Consider the following 22,347-nt stretch of genomic DNA (forward strand, 5'->3'; position numbering starts at 1 on the left):
GTGTGCAGCAGTGTGTTTTTGCCTCTGCACAACCTTGGAAGCCTTCAGGCAGCCTCTGAGGCACCCAGGCATGCTCCCCCCAGACAGATGGCCGAGTTAACCAGAGAGGACCCCTTATCCCCGAAGCCCCAGCTCTTCTTTCTGTTGGCGTGGGCCTGAGTCCCACTGGAGTCGGCACAGAGCCTTGCAGGGACCCCGGAGTATCTTAAATCTTCCCTGTGGTTGGCGGGGATGACCATGGCGTGGCTCCCAGGAGAAGGCTGCCATCGCTGTGTCTGCTTCCAGACTCCCCAGGGCCATCCCAGCCTCGGGCAGACGCCGAGGCACCCAGGCAGCTGTGTGTTGGGGAATCAGTCATGCCGTCTGTTTGTAAATGTCTCTTTGTGAATTACGTGATTGTCTGATGCTCTTAAGGTGCCTCTGCCTGGCTGTGCTGATTGAACTTCAGACACTAAAACTCATTCTTCTCCAGCCTTGTCGTTGTCGCTTGAATGAAAACACCTCTCTGCTTTGGGGAGACGGATCACTCAGGAAAGTTGTATAATTTTTCTCTCAGCCAGAGTGAGGTCATCTTGGAGCCCCTGGGGGAGAAGGCCCCCTGCCCCAGGAGAAGCCGAAGGACAGCACAGCTGACAGCCCTGTCGGTCAGGGGAGCTGGCCTCTGACTTCCGTTGCCAGGGGGCTGTGGACGGAGCCTGTAAATACAAGATTGGGGGCGGATGGTGTCCTGCAAGTCCAGGCAGCCCAGCCCAACGTCCAGTGTGGCCGCTTCCCGCTCTCCCCCTGAGGGCTGAGCTTCCCGTGGCCCAGGCTTGTCCGAGAACAGTCCTGCTGCTATTTCTATTGCTCCCCGAGTACCGCTCGCTCCCCTGCCCTCTGCCACATACAGCCTTCCCTGGCAACTGCTATACCCACATCATGTTTATGTGGCTTTCATGTTCTCCATTTTCTTAAGTGGACTGAAAAGCTCCATGAGGGCAGGGTCCCTGTGACGGGTTCTCTGCCCTGTCCTCTTCCTACATTTAACCTGGGCTGGGGCCCATCTTTGGAACATTCTCCTCACAGGGCAGGACCCTGCCCCGCCCGAGGCCCAGCTCAACGCCATCGCCTGCTGCAGCCTCCCTGGCAGCACATTTGCCGCTGCATCACAGTGGCCGCTGGCACCCTGCTTGTCCCTGTTTCAGGGAGCCCCGCTCTGTAAGCATCACCCGCCTTTCTCACCCGTCCTGGCCTCCTTAAAGGCAGAGACCATCTCATTCACCCCACTCACTACCATGTGCTTGCAACGTGCACAGTGGGCCTGCAGGAAAGAGGGCCGATGGCACTGACCTCTTTGCAGCCACAGTTACAGACAGGCTAATCCAAAAGTGAGATATTCGTGCTATGGAGATGTTCACTGGGTGACTCAGAAAACATTAAGCAAATTTTTTTTAAATTAAAAAACAATTAGTCCCAACCTCAAGCTAATGGCCGGATAAGCGCCACAGCCAGCAGATGTGGTTCTCATGCTGAAATAAGGAGGATGAGAGCAACCCTCATGCCTGCCTGGAGCTCTGCCGCTCAGAGCCCGTTCACACCCGTGTCCTCCTTAATCCCCAGCAAAGCCCTGCAAAGCGGGCAGGGCAGGCACTCCCCGTTGGTGTGGATTAAGGAGCAGGCCCAGAGCTTCAGCCGCCGCCCGGTTCATGCAGCCAGTGTCTGGCACAGCCTGGCCTTTTCTCCCGGCTTCCATTCCCTGCCCACAACCTTGACCGTGCAGCGGCTCCTCGCTCTTGCTCCAGTCCCTGCCCTGGGACCCAGCTCTGCAGAGCAGGCCCGGCTGTCAGGTGCAGAGTCAGGTGCTGAGCGGATGCCTGCCCCCCAGCACAGCCGTGAGCCTCTACCCATTTTGGAGCGTGCCGAGCCCTCTGTAGAGCCCTGTCCGTCGCGGGAGCTGGTCTTTCAGACTCAGTGACACCTGGTGACACTCCTGCACAGGCCAAGTGCAGAAAGGAAAAGCAAGTTGCTTTTAGGGTTGTAGTTTGTCATCTGGACCTGGGATCCCGGAGGCCATTCCAAATCTGGGAGGCAAGACACAGAAGTCAGGAAGTTAAAACAAGATTTAGAAAGCTCGAGACCAGACTAGCAGAGTTGTCACTGCCCTTGGGTGGGTGACAGGGACCTGCTAGTGGTGCCTTAATTACTCTCTCTGGGGCTGGGGCTGGCAGCGCCCGGGTCCTGCCCTCCTGGAGGTGCCAGGCTGACGGTTCCCGGCTGTGGTAATCAGGCTTTTCCTGCACATGGGAGTTTGCAGGTTGCTAACTGTGCCAGAAAGTCTGGCTTCAAATCTGCGAGGAGCCCGGGTAGATGAAGCAAATGAATGAGGGCTCCTATTGCCAGGTTGAGAGCTCAGTGCAAGTCAGTGTGCCCCCTGGTGGTACACGAAATGGGAGAACTGGCCCTTCAGGATATTAGCAGTTTTAACGGAGGTCACATAAGACTTGGCCCACCCTGCCCTGGCCGGTGTGGCTCAGTTTGTTGGAGTGTTGTCCCGTGCACTGGGAGGTCATGGGTTCGATTCCGGTCAGGACACATACCTGGGTTGTGGGTTTGATGCCCGCCCGGAGTGTGAACGGGAGGAAACTTCTCTCTCTCTCTCTCTCTCTCTCTCTCTCTCTCTCTCTCTTTTCTGTCTCTCTGTCTCCTTCTTCTCTCCCTTCCTGCCTCTCTAAAATCAATTTAAAAAGTTATAAAAAAAAAAGACTTGGCCCACCCACCTGCACTGCTTCTTGTCCCCATCACACGCGAGCTTGGCGAAGCACCCCCTACTGGAAGTCATTATTAAAACATGATCTATTTACAAGGAATTTTAATGGGTACATCATTACATAAACTCAAGAACACCCTGTTCAAATCATGATCCAGAAAACCACACGGAGGGCGGCGAGGCCCAGCCCTGTGGTCTTGTCCCCTCCGCCATCTCGTGAGTCTTAGCAGAACCGCTGCTCGGTGTCAGTGCCACTCAGAGCAGGTCAGCGTGCTCCTTGGCAAGGCACGGGCAAGGCTTCGAGAGGGGAAATGGAGGGTCTGGAGCTATTAAAATCTGTGAAGCAGGATAGGAACATCAGAGAAATAAGAACTCAATGCAAGCTTTAGGAAGCTCCAGACGAGACCGGTACGCTTACCACTGTCCTTGGGGCAAAATGGGGCCAGAATCCTACTCACTCTCATGAAACTCTGTGAGGGCGGATGAGATGGCGCAGATGAAGTGCTACCCCCGAACCCGCACACTGCATGGGCCCGGGGAGAGCTCACTGCCATTATCGTTGTCATTGGGATCACAGGCACCAATGGCCACGGGAAGGCACAGTTGAGGTTTCTGCAGGAGTGGGAGGTGAGCATTTCAGGCCAGGTCCGTGGGGGTGACGGGAGGTTATTTGAAGGAGGTGAGATTTGAATGACTGAATCTCAGCTTCCATCGGTCTCACCTGTCACCTGGCCTTACAGATGGGCTGGGGCACTGCCTTGTTGAGCTGTTTCTTCAGGACCCCCTGCCTGTGGAGTGGTGGGTTTGGGAGGCCTGAGCAGCGCCCTCCTTCCCTGAGAGCTGAGGTCACAGCTCTGGCTGGTCTGGGCTGTGTGTGGCTAAGTGCACTGCAGCCCTGGCCTGGTGGGAGGAGGGGCAACGGCTAAGTGGTTTCTGAAAAAGGGCAAAAATGATGGGAAAGGCTTTGGGATCCTCTGGGAATCAGAGCTGCGGCAACAGCAGCTGCTACCATCGCTGGAAACGTTTTTCCTTGAGTGCCAGAGCGTGCCCACAGCCCATCCCTGCCAGAGCGGAGCAGCGCGGCCCACGGAGGGGCCCGGGACCCTCGGAGGCAGGGGAGGCAGCTCTCCCCACACCACCCAACTCTCCCTTCAAGTAGCAGCAGCCTGGAGCTCATCGCGCCCTGCTGTTAGAGGGGTGTGCCTTCATCTAGCTGGTGAGTCCCCTTTTGTTATTTGGTGGCCAACGCAGCTGTTAGCTGTGGAATGGCATCGTGAGCTGCCCAAAGCTGGGCCCGGCCATTTGCCAGCTGTGTGACTATGGGCAGTTCAGTTAGCCTCTCAGCGCCTCAGTGATTGCATCTGAAAACTGGGAGAATAACAGTGTCTGCCTCAAAGGTGGCTTGAGGCGTAAGGGACGCTGTAGCTGCGGTGCACTCAGCCTGGCTAATCGCAGGCGCTTGGTAAGTGATAGCGGAGGCCGCTGTTACCCACGGGCTGTGTTTGCACCAGAGTCATCTGGGCAAAGAGGCCGCGGCCGCTGCCAGGGCCAGCGGTTTGTGGCTGGAGGTTTCAGGGATTGCTCTCTCTGGAGTGAAGGCGGGCAGGGGCCCTGGGTTCTTGTCCCGGCTCCATTCTCTCTTTCTCATTTGGCAGAGTCCCTCTGGCTCTTCGTCCATGGGTTGTGAAGTGCCCAGCTCTCCATCTCTCTTTAGGAAGCCGGGAGACAAGAATGACCAGGGCCTGCAGGGAGCGGGGGGCAGCGGGAGAGCCACGCCCTAGGACGGCTCACTTGGATTGGGGAGAGAAGCACGGAGGCTTCTCCCGGGGGCTGGGCAGTGTCCTTCCAGTCTTTGCCAGGCAGGGTACTTTTGTTGGGACTGGACTTTAGTTCAAATGGTGAGTTTGTGAATCTTGTATACAGCAGAACAACCATCTCCTTCAGACACCCCAAGTCGCTGTTGGAATGCCCCCATCACTGTAGAAGGTTTGACAGTGACACGGGGGTTGCCAGTGGGGCTCACCTGCTGGACGCATCCCAGGCCTGGCAGTGACAGACTATTCTGTCCCTGTCCACCCTCCCCGCCCAGAGCAAATGGCCCCTCAGTCCCTACCCCGCTCTCTACTCTGGGAGCAGCTGGGTTTTTGCAGGGAACCAGGTGCAGGGCGTGCAGAACAGATCCAGGGTTTGTTGACGGACTGCATGAGGGACTGTGTGGGTTGCTTCATATTTACTGGGTCGGGTTAGATTTGGGTTGATAAGAAGAGGAAGAGGGGGAGCTGCTAAGAAGGATCATTGCCAGAACGTCGGTAGGTGCTCTCTTGTTGGACTGTTAAGAGCTGCTAGCCAGGCAGCAGGCTTATTCTTGGTTTTGTGACCAGCCTTATTCAAGGGGAGACATTCCTGGGAGAACCAGTCCTGGCGTAGGGCCTGGGTGTTATTTATACTTCGTTTGGGTTTTGAACTTCCTGGGACACTTGTTTGAGCAAGAGGGTGGCGCAGGTTTGGGGCTTCGGAGTGGAAAGGCATTGTCCCCAGCCGCCTGGCCCCAGAGCTGGGGGTCTGATTGGCCCCCAGGCTCTGGTGTGAGGTCTGGGGCTGAGTTTCCTGGCTGAGAAGGAACCCTAAACCTTCCCGAGAGCTGGTGGCGAGCTGGAGATGCTCTGGAGCCAGGCTGCCTGGGAGCCAACGCAGGTCTGTTTCTTACTGTGTGACCTCGAACAAGTGATGTAACCATTCCGTGCCGCAGTGCCCTTCTCTGTAAAATATGTGCCTCCTAGAGCTGTGAGAATGAAGTGAGTGAAGGCCTGTGCAGGGTCAGGACAGTGCTCACCTTTGCACAGCATGTGCTCCAGCACACCAGTTATTTTCATTCTTTCTAGTCACCTGTGCCTGTTATTTTTATAAAAATATATATTTTTGTTGCCCTGGCCGTTGTCTCAGTGGTTAGAGCAGGGGTGGGCAAACTTTTTGACTCGAGGGCCACAATGGGTTCTTAAACTGGACCGGAGGGCCGGAACAAAAGCATGGATGGAGTGTTTGTGTGAACTAATATAAATTCAAAGTCAACATCATTACATAAAAGGGTACGGTCTTTTTTTTTTTTTTTTTTTTTTTTTAGTTTTATTTATTTCAAATGGGCCGGATCCGGCCCGCGGGCCGTAGTTTGCCCACGGCTGGGTTAGAGCGTTGGGCCGCTCTCCAAAGGGTTTCAGGTTTGATTCTCAGACAAGGGCACATAACTGAGTAGCAGGTTTGATCCCCAGCTCCAGTCTGGGCATGTGCAGGAGACAACCAGTCGATGTGTCTCTCTCACGTGGATGTTTCTCTCAATCTCTCTCTCACGCTTCCTTCCTTCCTCCCTCCCTCCCTCCCTCTTTCTCTAAAAAGGAAAAACAAGGGGGAAAATATCCTCAGATGAAGAGTAACAACAACAATAACAAAAAGGTTTTTTTAATTGATTTTTAGAGAGAGAGAAAAGGAGAGGGAGAGAAACATCCATGTGAGAGCGAAACATGATCTGAGCCCAACCAACTGAGCCACACTGGCCAGAGCCTCCTGTACCTATTAAATGGTGCCAGGCTCCCTGGACAATGAACAGTCCTCGACAGGACGTTATCTTCTGGAAGCACAGACAAGTGACCAGGGTCAGCCTGCTGGAACGTTTCGTGGCTTCCTACCATCCACACAACAATACCCACATCCTGTGGCCTTGGCATTCAAGGCCAACAGCCATCTGGTTCTGACCTCGCTGCTGATCCTCCAGTCCCACCGGCTTTCTCTTCATTGGCTTCTCCAGGGGTCCCCTCTCTCCCCCTCCCAGGCCTAGCCCAACCCTACTCCCCTCCAGGCCCAGTTCATCGGCCACCTCCTCCGTGCAGCCTTCTTCAGCACCCTGGCCCCTCCTGCCATCCCCACACCTGAGCCACACCTGGTTTCTGTCTCAGATGGGGTCTGAGTCCTCTGGGTTTCCCCAGCACAGGGCCAGGCACTCCGCAGGACTCAGTAGGCGGGCGCTGAGTGACGGCTGAGTGAGTGTGTGAGTGGTTGCAAGTGGGGCTTCCTGTGGCCAGGAGCACTTCCTGCTGCAAGGTTTCCACCTGATGGATGAATCAGAGAAAGACTCTGGTCTTCCGGGAAGTAGAATAACAGGCAGGAGGGGAAATGGGCCGGCAGCCAGCTGTCTGTCCTGTTCGCGGGAACAGAGCTATGAGACTGCCTCACGCCCCGCAGGGATCGGGGCGTTGGATCACAGCTGATTTAATGCAGGACCCCGCCATGTGCTCTGGGATTTACTGCCTGAAATTTCACTGGAAAATGCATGTCTCGACAGTGAGAGCTGGAGGTGGGATTTGATCAGGATAAGTGTGGTTTCAAGGCTTGTAGTCATATTCGTCCCCTTCTTCAACATACTGCAAGTAAAAAAAGAAAAGAAAAGAAAAAAGAGAGAAAATGCATGTCTCGAGACCTAGACCCTAGGAAGGGACCGTGCGAAGAGGGCCTTCAGAGACCGATGGCCAACGAGCTGGGACACTCTGGAGGGGGAGGAGCATGACCAGTGCAGGGATTAGGGGGTGTGGAAGAGACTGGACCCCAAGAGAGGTGGCATCTGAAGAAAAGGAGGAGAAAGCACCCCACGGAGAGGCACAGCAAGAGCAAAGACCATTGAGATGTGGGCAGTCCTGGGCCCAGGGTGTGGGGATGCCCAGCCAGGTGGAGGGAAGAGCAGGAGGTGAGGTTAGGAAGGGTGTGAAAAACAGCATCTCCACACATTTACGACCCCACATCCTGGCCCTCACTGCCAGCTCAGCTCCAGGTGCTCAGGCCCGAAGGCCCGCCAGCCCCTCAAGGTAGGAAGGTTCAGGGCCAGGATGCTTGGCCTATTATAATTTCACAAAAAAACGACCAAAGCAAAGCAAAACAAAACAAAAACAAACAAAAAAAAACCCCTCTACAAACTGAATGGTTGCAGCAGCCAGGTGGAAGAGCAAGGCAGGGGAGGGCGTGGTGAGGATGGGATGCCTGGGGCAGGAGGGCCTGTGTAGACTGGAATGTGAACATGTCCGCCAGCCATCCTGTTTCCATGACAAGACTGCTCGGCTCTTTGGGGTTGAGCTGGCCCTCTGGCCTGAACGCAGAGCAAGACAGCCACGCCCCTTGTCTCCCTTATCTGATCTCGGAGGGATGCAGAGCAGTGGTATCATCTGCATTCAGAGTGACCCATCCAGTCCCTCAGAGCCTGCTGCCTCCAAGCTGGGGGGCCCGTCCACTCCCAGAGGCTGATGCCCCTGGGGCTGTTACTGGGTCTCTGGGGTGGGGGGGTACAGCACCTCTGAGAGCTTCCATTCTGGGGGCCCGGGGCAGCCGCGTTGGACCTCTGGGATGCCCTGCTTCATGGAGGCCTTTGCAAGGAGGGTTGTTAGGGGGTAGCGTCCTACAGTCCTTGAACTGGGAACAAACTCGATCTTGGTGGTTGCCCGCAGGCTGCCTCTTGGACAAGGATGAAGAAATGGGGGAGTTCAGACTCAGGGGAGTCTGAGGACCTGCCACAAGAAGACTCCCACCCAAAACCCCTGGAGGGAGACCCCAACTCCAGGCCAGCTCCAGCCAAGCCCAGCATCTTCCCCACGGCCAAGAGCCGCAGCCGGCTCTTTGGGAAGTGTGACTCTGAAGAGGCCTCTCCTATGGACTGCTCTTACGAGGAAGGGCAGCCAGCCTCCTGCCCGGCCATCACAGTCAGCCCTGTGGTCGTCGTCCAGAAGATGGGGGATGGCCCCACCTGTGCCAGGTAAGCAGCACCTGGAACCCGGCTCCCTCCCCACCAGGAGCCAACTGGCTCAGCTGGCTAAGGCCCCAAACTTGGAGACACCACGTGGTGCTCCAGCTAATGGGCTGAGTGTCATAGAGCTGGGGGCCTGGGAGCCTTCAGAGGTTGTCTATTCCAGCGTCTATGCTCCTAGGACAGTGATGGCGAACCTTTTGAGCTTGGCGTGTCAGCATTTTGAAAAACCCTAACTTAACTCTGGTGACGTGTCACATATAGAAATCCGGCCCGCGGGCAGTAGTTTACCCACGGCTGGTCTAGGACCTTGAGTGGTCACCAAGGGGTGTTGGCATATATGCGGATCCCTAGCTGCCGGCTGATCTCAGGGGTCCAGGCCTGGAATGCTCACTAGCCCAGACTCCTGGATTTCCAGCCAGAAAGCTTAAGGACAGGATATGCTTTTAGACAGAGAGTACAAAACAGCTCCAGCGAGGGGCCCACTAGCCCTCCAGCCTCCTCCAAGGCCAGCGTGAGGACGATTTTTGAGTCAGCTGGAGCCAGCCACACCCTGCGTCCAGCCCCTCTAGGCAACTGCCTTCTAAGCCCCAGCTCCGGAGCAGGCAGAGAAGCGAGGGGCCTGCCTGCTGGAGGAAGTGGTGGCAGCAAAGACGTTCTAGATCAAGCATGTCACACCCGCAGCCGGTGGGCCACAGGCCGTGAGTTGGACATGCTTGTAGATGGTGCCTACAGGCAGGGTGGGGACAGAATGGGGGCTCGTGCACCCCCTGTTCCCTGTTACACCTGCTTCCTGGACAGTCACCTCGATGGAGGGTGGGTTTACTAGTATATCATGCGTCTTCTCCTTTTGGAGTGCCTTGGGGTGTCGTCCTGCTCCCTGACAAGCTCCGAAAGCCTCAGGCCCCAGGGTGCCCAGTGGAGGAGACCAGGGTGTGCTCTGGCCCACAGGCAGTCATCCCAGGACTCCGTCCCAGCTGGCACCGAGCGGAAGCTCAAGCTCTATGACCGCAGGAAGATCTTCGAAGCCGTCGCCCAGAATAACTGCGAGGAGCTGGAGAGCCTGCTGCTCTTCCTGCAGAAGAGCAAGAAGCACCTTATGGACAGCGAGTTCAAAGGTGGGCCCGGAGGCGGTGGGTTCCGGGCGCACCCCCGCTGCCACCTGCTCTGACCCTCGCTTTGTCTTGCAGACCCAGAGACGGGGAAGACCTGTCTGCTGAAGGCCATGCTCAACCTGCACGACGGGCAGAACAGCACCATCCCCCTGCTCCTGGAGATCGCCCGGCAGACGGACAGCCTGACGGAGCTGGTCAACGCCAGCTACACAGACAGCTACTACAAGGGTGAGGGGCAGGGGCGGCTCAGCTCCCACCAGCCCTCCCAGGGCCAGGAGGGTACCGGTGAGCCTCTGGGCAGCTTACTCCCTGTCCCAGCCACCAAGCCGGCATCTCCTGGTCCTGGGGTCCCTGCCCCCCAGCTGCTGGCTGGGTTCCTCCTGGTGCTCAGGGTCGCGCCCTCCCCTCAGTGGACCTGCTGCTCCTGACCTGGTGGCTTCCTTCTCTGCTGCTGTTCCTCATCCTTGGGCAGTTGTGACTCTTCCAGCTTCCAGTCTGGTGTCCCCATTCCTGAAGGTCTCTAGTCCTGCCTCAGGGGCTCCCTCAGGGGCGCCTGGCCTGTCTTCCTCTACTGGGGGGGGCGGGCATCCGCCACTCTCTGCCCAGGCCTCCCCAGCACCTATCTGGGCACCCCCTACAGGACATGAGCACAAAGCCAACAGCACAAATCCTCCACAGGCCAGACAGCGCTGCACATCGCCATCGAGAGGCGGAACATGGCACTGGTGACCCTCCTGGTGGAGAACGGGGCAGACGTCCAGGCTGCAGCCAATGGGGACTTCTTTAAGAAAACCAAAGGGCGGCCTGGCTTCTACTTTGGTAGGGAGACCAGGTGGCAGACCCGTGACTTAGTGATGATTGCTGAGGGGGGGTTTGGGGTGGAGACAGAGGGAGAAACAGGAATAGATGGTGCAGGGCCAGGCTATCTATTCCCAAGGCCCACTGTGTTCCTGTGTTGGCTGCAGGCGAGCTGCCCCTCTCCCTGGCCGCGTGCACCAACCAGCTGGGCATTGTGAAGTTCCTGCTGCAGAACTCCTGGCAGCCCGCAGACATCAGTGCCCGGGACTCGGTGGGCAACACAGTGCTGCACGCGCTGGTGGAAGTGGCCGACAACACGGCCGACAACACCAAGTTTGTGACGAGCATGTACAACGAGATTCTGATCCTGGGGGCCAAGCTGCACCCGACACTGAAGCTGGAGGAGCTCACCAACAAGAAGGGGCTGACACCGCTGGCCCTGGCTGCCAGCAGCGGGAAGATTGGGGTAGGGAGGGCTTTGCACGGAGCTGGGATGCTGTGGGAGCGGACTGCCCGCCTCGCTGTGCATGCCTGTGATCACACACTGCACAGTGTCAGTCCTGATGCTGTCACAGCAGCCAGTAGGGTGGGGGTATGCTGGGGTCCAGCCCTAGTGGGTCCAGGGGTTCCCAAAGGTGTGGACGGAGTCGGCGAAGAATGAATGACACGGAGGCAGTGTTCAGGTGATCGTCATAGCCAGGTTCTTTTTTTTATTGTCATCTAACATCTGTATTTATACTATTTGGTCCCAATCCTATCCATTCTATACAAAAGGCCAGGGGGTTTCCCATCTCCATTCAAAGGTTACTCTATTGCTCCACTAAGCTACAAGGAAGTAACTGAAGGAGGTCACTCCAAACAAAGATCAAAGCGACCAACCACCCCTCTGACACTCAGTTAAAGGGTTTACAGATAAAAATCCTCCCCTGGGGAAACACCCTTTCTTCTCCTAGCCAGGTTCCTTCCCCTATTGTCCTCTTACATCTGCATTTATCCTATTTGATCTTAATCCCATCCATTCCATTCCAAAGGCTAGGGCGTTTCTCATCTCCATTTCAAGGTCCCTTGAAACATCCCTGCAGAGACTGCCTCAAGCAGCCAGGGTGGATCGGCTTCCAGCAGGGGTAGAGTAAGCCAGGGGAAATGTGAGAGCCAAGCAGCACCCAGCATTGCACACGTGGCCATTTAATTCATTTTTAAAAAATATATATTTTATTGATTTTCCACAGAGAGGAAGGGAGAGAGATAGAGAGTCAGAAACATTGATGAGAGAGAAACATCGATCAGCCGCCTCCTGCACATCCCCCACTGGGGATGTGCCCGCAACCCAGGTACATGCCCTTGACCAGCATCGAACCCGGGATCTCTCAGTCCACAGGCCGATGCTCTATCCACTGAGCCAAACCGGTTTCGGCCATTTTTTAATGGTTTTAAATCAACTTTATTGAGCTGTGATTCACATCAAACAAATGGAAACATTTAAAGTATTTGGTCTGGCCCTAGCTGGTTTGGCTCAGTGGATAGAACCTCGGCCTGTGGACTGAAGGGCGTGTGTGGGAGGCAATCGATGGATGTGTCTCTCTCACATCGATGTTTCTCTCTTTCTGTCTCTCCCCCTCTCTTCCACTCTATCTCAAAATCAATAGAAAAATATACTTGGATGAGGATTAACAACAACAACATGAAGTACTCGGTCTGAAGAGTTTTGATGTGTATACAGCTACAACCACCACCCCAATCAACACACAGAGCACTGCTGTTGCCCAGTAGTTCTCTTTTGCTCTTTGCAATTAGTCTTCCTGTCCCATTCTACACAGCTACTGATTTGCTTTCTCTCACTGCAAATGGTTTAAAAAAAAAAAAGTTCTCCATACTTAGACTCATTTGCTGTCTCACGGAAGCAAACCTAAATGTAAACATAAGCATTTAATCTAATTATCACAAGAGATGCTTTTATTTGTTTAAACTACTGGCTCTTGTGAACTTTATTTATGTTTTTAAATTGAATTTTTTGGGATTGACATTGGCTAATAAAGTTATATAGGTTTCAGGTGTACAATTCTATAATACCTCATCTGTATGTTGTATTGTGTGTTTACCAACCCAAGTCCACATGTGGCCATTTCTTTTTTTTTTAACCCTCATTTGGGACATTTATCATTGATTTTTTAGACAGAGGGGAAGAGAGAGTGTGAGAGAGAAACATGCCCCAACGGGGTATCGAACCTGCAGCCTAGGTATGTGCCCTGCCTGGAATCAAACCCATGTCCTTTCAGTGTACAGGATGACACTCCTACCAACTGAGCCACACCAGCCAGGGCACCATTTCTGATTTCTAACTCTGAGTATCACCAACAAGACACGGGGAGAGGGTAGGGTGCTGGGACCTGGACGTTGGGGGTAAAATGGATGTGATCAGCCAGGTGTGATCACTTGATGTGGCTGCAGGAGGCTGTTGGAAGGGGGTAGGTGCTTGGGTGGGGTTTCCAGGTGGGCTGGGAAGCAGGATTATTCCTGAAACAGAGCTGGTGGCCAGTGGGGACACAGCCTGTGGCGGGCACCAGGCTGGTCTCTAACAGGCTCTTGTACCCCCATGGCAGGTCTTGGCCTATATTCTCCAGAGGGAGATCCAGGAGCCGGAGTGCAGGCACCTGTCGCGGAAGTTCACCGAGTGGGCCTACGGGCCCGTGCACTCCTCCCTCTACGACCTGTCCTGCATCGACACCTGCGAGAAGAACTCGGTGCTGGAGGTGATCGCCTACAGCAGCAGTGAGACCCCTGTGAGTGGGCCGGGGCTGGGGCCAGGAAGGCTTCTGGTCTCACCACACCCCGGCCCTCAGCCCGCCCTGGGGCGGCTCCCTGTGTTCTCATCAGTGAAAACCCACTGCCCGGGGGGTCTAGGCCCTGCAGCCTCATCAACCCATTCATTCCCCCTGAATGTTTTTCTTCATCACCAAACACTATACAATGATATTCCCTTAACAAGGTAAATCAGAAGCACACAGACAGAAAGAATCCTCCTTTTATCCCTCATTTTGTTTACACAAATGGGGTCATGCTATATATGATGTAGAGCAACCAATATTTTCACTAACTGATGTGTCTCGCAGACAATTTCATATCAGTCCACATGGGTCTGCTGCATTTAAAAACAGGGCTGCATAGTATTCCACAGCAGGCATGGGGAGACATGTCCGTAGAAGGACGTTCGAGTTATTTCCAGTTTTTGCTACTACGATGCCTACAGGCCACTTGGCATGGGTTTGAGATTTTTTCTATGAAGGATATCTGGAGTTGGAATTGCCAAGTCAAAAAGTATGTACATTTTAATATTGTAATAGCTACTGTGAAATTGTCCTCCAAAAGACTTTTTCAATGCATTTGGCCACCATCAATAGGTACACAGTTGCCCTTAGCCCTGCCCACCTGGGTATTGTCAATCTTTTTATTGTTTTAAGACTACTTCAAGTGAATGGGGCAAAAAATGCTCTCTCATTGATGTAATTTTTAAAATTGAATTTATTGGGGTGACACAGTCTTCTTGAGGAAGCAGGGAGCTTCCCATTCCCAAAGTCACTCGAGAAGACACTGAACAAGGATCGCGTTGGAGGTGCTCAAGTTAGGGCTGGGGGGTTGGGGTGGGCTCAATAGTCTGAAGAGGCTGGGATGACCTGATTTTGGCTCCTCCATCCGGGGATATTTGAATTTGAACAGAGATCTCCTGGGTACCAGACTTTTGCCCCAAAGCACACATGTAATGATGATGTCCCAGGCACAGCCCTACCCACTGCAGCGAAGACTGTCTAGTTCAGCGGTTCTCAACCTGTGGGTCGCGACCCCTTTGGCGGTCGAACGACCCTTTCACAGGGGTCGCCTAAGACCATCCTGCATATCAGATATTTACATGACGATCCATAACAGTAGCAACGTTACAGTTATGAAGTAGCAACGAAAATAATCTTATGGTTGGGTCACAGCATGAGGAACTGTATTTAAAGGGCCAGAAGGTTGAGGACCACTGGTCTAGTTGCCTGCAGTCTCATGCATCGGTCATTACCACTTCTGCCTGGATAGCCCGCCTGACCCCAGCCTGGGAATGTGCGAACCCAGAGGCCTCTTCATACCTGGCCTCAGCCCCTCCCCGAGCAGCCTCGTGCCAAACTCTGCCTGTGCCAGCCTCTTCCCATGATTGTGGGAATACTAAGGATGTAGGCGCTCAGAAGTGAGTTATTAAAGGTAATGGGCATAGAATGTCGGGCACCACTTGCTAGTTCTTGGGTGTCAGGGGCACTTAGGGTCATGTGTGCAGTTTCACCCCTCATTCACTGTACACACAGGAGCACGAGGCCCAGAGGGGCCTGCCGGTTCAGGTCTGCGACCCACAGCGGCTCTGTGGGCCGAGGGCAGGGTCATGGTGGGTCCTGTGCAGAGATGTGGGTGTGAGGAGTGCCTTTGACTAATGAAGACTCGAGGGGGTTCCTGGTGGGGAGTGAGCCTCACCTCTCTTTGCTTCCCTTAGAATCGCCATGACATGCTCTTGGTGGAGCCGCTGAACCGCCTCCTGCAGGACAAGTGGGACCGATTTGTCAAGCGCATCTTCTACTTCAACTTCTTCGTCTACTGCTTGTACATGATCATCTTCACCACGGCCGCCTACTACAGGCCTGTGGACGGCTTGGTGCGGCCTGGGCTCGGGCCTCGGCGTGGGGTGTGGGGAGAGGGGATGGGCGTTCCTATATGACCCCCAGGACCCCAGACCCAGGCTGGGCCCTGCACTCCTCTCCTGCTCTCCGGGCTGTCCTGGAAACCTGCCCTCTCTCCTGTGCCCTGCTGCTCCCTCAGCCTCTGGTTCTGTGCGGCTGAGGTCCCTCCCTGATTGCACAGGGGAAGTCCTAGGTTAGAAAGGATGCAGGAATTAGGGCTCAGGAAGTAGCTCTCCCCTAAGCCGGGTGTCCACAGGGTCCTGGGCTGGCATAAGCCCTAAGCCCACTGCCATCCTGCTTACCCGCCCACCTTTGTTCACTCGTCGCTCATGATCCATTCCCTGGGCGTCTACCTTTGAGCACTTCTTCTGTGCCAGGTCCTGGGCCATCCATCAGGTCAGCTTAAGACCAGATTTTTTCCCTCTTGCAGGAAACATAGACTCCCTCGAGTTTCTGAATTAATACCCAAACACTTAATTTTGTTGCTTTTATTTCCAGGGTGCCTTGCTTGCAAATTTGATTTAGAAACTCAAATTCGTAGTTGGGTGAAACCTGATCTCTATCTACCTATTAAGGCCATTTAATGACTTCATTTTAAGAGAAAAGAGGAGTGAAAATAAGATAGACTAGCGAACCAGCGCTTATGAAACATTGACGGGAGGCTAAGAGGAAATGGTGGCTGAAGCACAAGGATGACACATCATGTGGGGTGTCTCTCCCTTCCTTGGGAAACCCTGACAGCTCTGGGAGACCAGGGCTCACCCCCGTCCTCGGGAGGGGCGGGACGCTGGTGGCATTGGGCCTGTAAGAGTGCTTCCACCTCTATCATCACCCTCCTCCCAGCGGGACTCCGGGCTGGGCTGCGATTTGTCTGAGAGACAGCACGGCACTGTATGGACGCTCTGCTTGGCACCTGGAGCCGCCACTTTGGGAATCAGGTTCCACAGAGCGTCCATATGGGTGTCCCCATAATAGTGTACTGTTTTTATTCGTGTCTCTCTCCTGATGGAAGCTGAGCCTCTCAGGCAGGGGCTGGGTTTTAATCACAGAGCTTGGCACCTGGAAAATGTTTGTCGAATGAATGAATGAGTGAATGAGTGAGTGAATGAGTGAATGGAGTCACTAACTTCTCTGCACCTTGCAGCCTCCCTTTAAGCTGCGATACACTGTTGGCGACTATTTCCGAGTCACTGGAGAGATTCTTTCTGTATCAGGGGGAGTCTACTTTTTTTTCCGAGGGGTAAGCATTCCTTTCCACACTGTGAATGTCCATTGTCGCCAAAACAAAAAGCCAGGAGAACCACTCAGTGCTCCCTCACTGCTTAATTCCTCGGGCAGGAAATGGCCCTGCTTGCGGAGCCCAGGGATGCAGAGGTGAAGATAGAAGCGGACCAGGCACTCAGGGCTCTAGGCATTCAGGGCTGGAGGGTGGGCATCCATAGGTGGGTCCCCGCAGGCCGTCAGTCTTGGATACAGACAGCCAGGGATCGCTACCAAATGTAACATTTAATTACAGAAGTAGAGGGAGAGCCTCTTAAGAGATAGATCACGATTGGTAGTTGCTTAATTAATCAAAACAGTCCATTAAAGCTCAGAACCATGAAAGAAATCTACGGGTTTTACTGGAACCATTTTATTTTAACTGAAAACTCATAGATGCACATTCCCTGGCCATTCTTTGATTCTAAGAGCAGTCTTTTCTTTGAATGCAGGATCACTGTCACATATACAAAGAATTTGATATTATTGTGATTTTCCCCCCTTCATTAAGCCACATCCATTTTTTTTTTAAAGTAACCTTTAAAGAATCTTTCTAAATCGCCAGACTCTCTGTCTTCACGGAAACAATTACCTTTATTTTCACTCTCATAGTTTATATTATAATAAAATAAAAGCCACTGCAGTAGCTTTTTTTTTTGCAACAGGCAAAAAGCACTCATGGCAAACCCGGGATCAACAGATGGGAGGGCAGGGAGTGTGGGTGTCCTGGAGAGGGTCTCCTAGAGCCGCCAGCATTCAGCAGGGCCGTGGGCATCAAGTCAGAATGTTTCCAGGGAGGGGAGAGCACTGGTTAATCTGCTTAAAGAAATTTTACTGTAATGCATACTTAAAATTAAGAAAAAAGCTCAAATTAAAAAAGAAGAAAAAAATTGCCCAATCTCATCACTCAAGCACCACAGTTGATAGCTTTTGGCGATGTTCCTTCCTGTCTCTACTTCTAGCTATAGCTGTCATTGCACTCTCTATTTGTGCAACTCTCTCCTGACCGAGTCACGTAACATGACCCCATTCGCCTGACCCATGCTCTCCCCCTCCCTCGAAAACCTCTGCTTGGACACGTACCCATGGTCCATGTGGTGCCATTTGGGAAGCAGTCTGGGTGCTCACCACTGAGCCACGGCTAACCTCTCCTGGGACCTTACTCTGTCTATTTACCTGCAGATTCAATACTTCCTGCAGAGGCGGCCGTCACTGAAGTCCTTGTTTGTGGACAGCTACAGTGAGATACTTTTGTAAGTGACCCCTTGGCTGTGATGCCTCAGTAGCAGACAACATCTTTTGGCCCAGTCCTGAGGTGACAGCAATCAGCTCTCACTCATTCTCTCGCATGCACTCCGCCTGGAACATAGTAGGACCTCACAACCTGTCGAATGAATGATGGAGGGCACTTAATAAACGCTTTGGGGTGAATGAATACCGAGGGTCCACTCTGTGCCAGGTATGGACCAGGTGCTAGGGGATGCCAGACCTGCTTCACAGGCTCATGTGGTTTATAGTCTGAGTTAGATGCACCCTTGTTCATTTTTCCCATCCTTTGCTTTCACTGGTATTTGATTAAATTGTATCCAAAAACCCTCTCTTTGGCAACAAAAGCTCCACTCTTTCTTATGTTAGGTACCTTATCACCTCCCTTCCAGAGGCCCCTAAGCTTTGTGAGGCTCCTTGGTTAAAAGAGTTGGCTCTCAGCTTTCACTATGATTCAGGCTTGGCTTTCTTGGTCTACTAAGTGAGTGTCCATTTGTCCACTGCTTCCCGGCTTCCAAAATCCATATATGGGGACTCTATTTTTCCACCCGAGGCAACCCTTACCCCACTTCAGCTGGCACCAGCTCTTATTTGGCCAAGGTTCTGCAAATGCAGGGGTTTGTCTTTCCGAAAGAACTTCAATCGATGGGCCCTGTTTATTGACATCCGTTTTCAATAGACTTCCCTCAGGACAGTGGCAGCTTTCTGCTGGGTTCCCTCACACAGTGGGAGTGAGGTGGTCATTGTGGTCTACAGTGTTAGTGCAGCCGGGAGAGCTCTCAGGAGGAGGCCAGGATGAGCAAGGAAGCCTGGGACGAATAGGGACAGAAGGGACCACTGAGCAGATTCTCCCATAGGATCATCCAGACGTCCACCCTGTCCAGGGCTCTGATGTGGGCACTCCCACTAGCCTAAGGGGGTTGGGGGACGTTTTCCCTGGCTCTGCTCTTGTGTTTGAGGGTGTGACCATCAGACTCTACCTGTGGTTTCCCAGGAGAGCGTGGCCTGTCCTCCTAGGTTCTGTTATCCATGAGGCTGTTTTCCTGGGGACTGGGCAGGAAGGTTGTTGGGGCTAAAGCAGTGTTTCTCAACCTTTTTAGATAATATTTTTTTACAATTGCCCCTCCCATAAAAATTTTAATACCAGAAATATACCGTATGGTGGCTTATGTACTCTATCTATATCTGTGCTTTCTGTATAAAGAGCATACGATTTCACTCCCCAACCCACCCCAAACCAACATTTGTCAGGGCAATACTGCTCCCACTGAGAACCATGTACTAAAGGAGGCAGGACAGCCAGGCTACCTCCCACCATGGCCCGTACTTTGTGCCTCCGAGGAGAGACCCAGGCAGCTGAGGTCTTCCTGTCTGTGGGGCTGCCAGGCCTCCTGGGTGCCCCTAGACAGCGCTTCCTGTCGCTCCACCCCCAGCTTTGTGCAGTCACTGTTCATGCTGGGGACTGTGGTGCTGTACTTCTGCCGTCGCAAGGAGTACGTGGCCTCCATGGTGTTCTCCTTGGCCATGGGCTGGACCAACATGCTCTACTATACCCGTGGCTTCCAGCAGATGGGCATCTATGCCGTCATGATTGAGAAGGTGGGTGCCAGGGCCCGAGGGGGTTCTCCACAGAGCCCGTTTCCCTCACGGGAATGGGGGACCCGGTCCCACAAACTTCATCCATCCTCTCTGTATTGCCGGAGGAGATGCTGGTTTGGCTGAAGACCTCCTTCCCCAGCTAATTACACCCCAATCAGGCAATTTGGAGTTGACCCGGGTTTGGGAGCTTCCCTGAAACTTGACCCTCTGCCTACCAGACAGACCCCCTTTGCTGCCAGAACAAAGGCCAGGTGGGGGGAGCTGTGGATGATTCCTAAATGACCCCTGAGCTACAACCTTACCAAACACTCTTCCTGCATGTGCTCGGGTTCCACTTGGGCTGAACACGAACCCCTCGGCCCTGCCTGGGCCAGGACTCCGTTCTGACAAGCTGCTCTCTCCTGCAGATGATCCTGAGAGACCTGTGTCGCTTCATGTTTGTCTACCTTGTTTTCTTGTTTGGGTTTTCCACAGGTAACAGGCTTGGTCGGGGCTGGTGGGGGAAGGGACTCTGCTCACCTCAGCTCCTTGAGGACTCTGCAGGGGCCGGGAGGGAGGGCCCCACTGGGATGTGTGTTTACAGATGGCAGAGTGGATGGACAAAACACACCGAAATGAGCAGGAGAACCTGGAAATGTTATTCCTAAAATGTTTAAGTAATTTTTGAGGTGGCAAGTGCTACTTGCCTGTAGGACAGCTACATTTTTGGCTAAGTTTTTTGTTTTTTAAGGAAAATAAGTTTGTGTTTTTTTTTTAAAAAAGGATAGTGCAAATAACACTCTACACTCTATCCTGATTCCTCAAAATGTGCCACTCTTTTTATCACTTTCTCTCCCTGCCACACACACACACACACACACTACACACACCATTTAAAAAAATTGAGAGCAAGTTTTTTATGATCAGACAAGATCAGCCTTTACCACAAAATAGTACTTCCTAAACAACAGGACATTCTCCGCTCTAAGCACAGTATAATGACCAAAATCAGGAAATGAACATTGTACAGTACTATTAGCTAATCTACTAACCTTGTTCAGATTTCATAATTTGCCTTAATTACGTCTTTCACAGGAATGAAAATCCCAGATCATGCACCCCATTCAGTTGTCATGCCTCTTTAGTCTCCTTCAATCTGCGGCACTTCCTCAGACCTCCCTTGTCTTGTGTGACCTTAGCATTTTTGACGAGTCAAGGCCAGTTTTTACAATGGCTCCCGATTTGGGTCTGTCTGACATTTCCTCATGGTCAGATCCCGGGGTGCATTCTTGGTCAGCCTCTCAGAGGAAGTGAGGTGTGCCTTCCTCTGCCTTGTATTGGGGGCCCCACGGTGTCTGCGTGTCCCATTCCTGGTGATGTTAGCCTTGACTGTTTTGTCTTGGTGGGTCTGCCAGATTCTCCCACGGTCAGGTTCTTTTCTTTCCCCTGGTGATTGATAAGTTATTGTCAAGGCGGGGCTTTGAGGCTATGTAAATATTCTCATCAAACTTTCATTCAATTCTTTTAGCATCCACTGATTTATTCACACCCGAGTCACCTAATCCCAATGATTGTCAAAATAATGGTTTTCTAACTCCATCATTCCTTCCACATTTATTTGCTGGTATAAGGGAGAACTTTCCATTTACATATATTTATTTATCTACCAAAATATAGCCTCATAGAATAGATTCTTCTTTTTATGGGTTCTCACTTTATAAAATGGCTTATAACTCCTTACTATCGCTATCTAGTTTGATGCTCAAATTGTCTGAGAAATTGTCATTGGGAGCCCCTTCAAGCTGGCTCCTGTGCCCTTTGACACACCCACATGATTTTTTGATCCTCATCTGAGTCCCGCTATTACATGGTTCACACGTAACTGTCCCTGTCCTGCAGCCCATGTTGAAATCTTTGTCTGGGAGTCATGGCAGCTTTATTATTATTATTTTATTTATTTACTTTTAAATCCTCACTCGAGGATATTTTTCCATTGATTTTTAGAGAGAGGGAAAGACAGAGAGAAATATCAATGTGAGAGAAACACATCAATTGGTTGCCTCCTGACCAGGGCCCAGGCCAGGGAGGAGCCTGCAACCATGGTACGTGCCCTTGACCAAGCCCTTGACCAAAATCGAACCAGGGACCCTTTGGTCCACAGGCTGACGCTCTATCTACAGAGCCAAACGGGCTAGGGCTTGTTTTTTTTTTTTGATACTGGTTATGGGTCAGATACTGGTTATGGGTCAGATACTGGTTATGGGTCAGATACTGGTTATGGGTCAGATACTGGTTATGGGTCAGATACTGGTTATGGGTCAGATACTGGTTATGGGTCAGATACTGGTTATGGGTCAGATACTGGTTATGGGTCAGATACTGGTTATGGGTCAGATAGTGGTTATGGGTTAGATAGTGGTTATGGGTCAGATACTGGTTATGGGTCAGATACTGGTTATGGGTCAGATACTGGTTATGGGTCAGATACTGGTTATGGGTCAGATACTGGTTATGGGTCAGATACTGGTTATGGGTCAGATACTGGTTATGGGTCAGATACTGGTTATGGGTCAGATACTGGTTATGGGTCAGATACTGGTTATGGGTCAGATACTGGTTATGGGTCAGATACTGGTTATGGGTCAGATACTGGTTATGGGTCAGATACTGGTTATGGGTCAGATACTGGTTATGGGTCAGATACTGGTTATGGGTCAGATACTGGTTATGGGTCAGATACTGGTTATGGGTCAGATACTGGTTATGGGTCAGATACTGGTTATGGGTCAGATACTGGTTATGGGTCAGATACTGGTTATGGGTTAGATAGTGGTTATGGGTCAGATACAAGTTATGGGTCAGATACTGGTTATGGGTCAGATACTGGTTATGGGAGATAGTGGTTATGGGTTAGCTAGTGGTTATGCAGTAACCACGGGCACAGCTGCGACAAAAGCTCTCGGGCTCTGGACCACCGTTCCCACAGAGGAGTGCAGAGTGTGGCTGCTTAGCCTGTGGTTCTGGCCTGGGTGGCTCTGGCCCTCTCAGAGGTGCAGGCAGATGGTGTGACTGAGACAGTGGGTGTGGGCCCAGGGCTGCCAT

General features: G+C 52.6%; 1 protein-coding gene across 3 annotated transcripts in view; it reads left to right on the forward strand.

Moving 5' to 3' along the window:
- Positions 1-8,247: 8,247 nt before the first annotated feature.
- Positions 8,248-22,347, forward strand: part of TRPV1 (transient receptor potential cation channel subfamily V member 1) — a 26,141-nt gene continuing 12,041 nt past the window's right edge. For 2 of the 3 annotated variants that reach the window (XM_006761492.2, XM_006761491.2), the window contains exons 1-11: positions 8,248-8,534; positions 9,477-9,643; positions 9,716-9,868; positions 10,319-10,459; positions 10,606-10,904; positions 13,039-13,218; positions 14,958-15,116; positions 16,286-16,381; positions 17,584-17,654; positions 19,101-19,266; positions 19,674-19,740. In XM_006761492.2, coding sequence (XP_006761555.1) covers positions 8,248-8,534; positions 9,477-9,643; positions 9,716-9,868; positions 10,319-10,459; positions 10,606-10,904; positions 13,039-13,218; positions 14,958-15,116; positions 16,286-16,381; positions 17,584-17,654; positions 19,101-19,266; positions 19,674-19,740 — 1,786 coding nt within the window. The remainder of the gene's footprint in view (positions 8,535-9,476; positions 9,644-9,715; positions 9,869-10,318; positions 10,460-10,605; positions 10,905-13,038; positions 13,219-14,957; positions 15,117-16,285; positions 16,382-17,583; positions 17,655-19,100; positions 19,267-19,673; positions 19,741-22,347) is intronic. The other variant, XM_006761493.2, reaches the window with a different exon arrangement.

Source organism: Myotis davidii, unplaced genomic scaffold, assembly GCF_000327345.1.
Source record: "Myotis davidii unplaced genomic scaffold, ASM32734v1 scaffold638, whole genome shotgun sequence".
Classification (NCBI taxonomy): Eukaryota; Metazoa; Chordata; class Mammalia; order Chiroptera; family Vespertilionidae; genus Myotis; species Myotis davidii.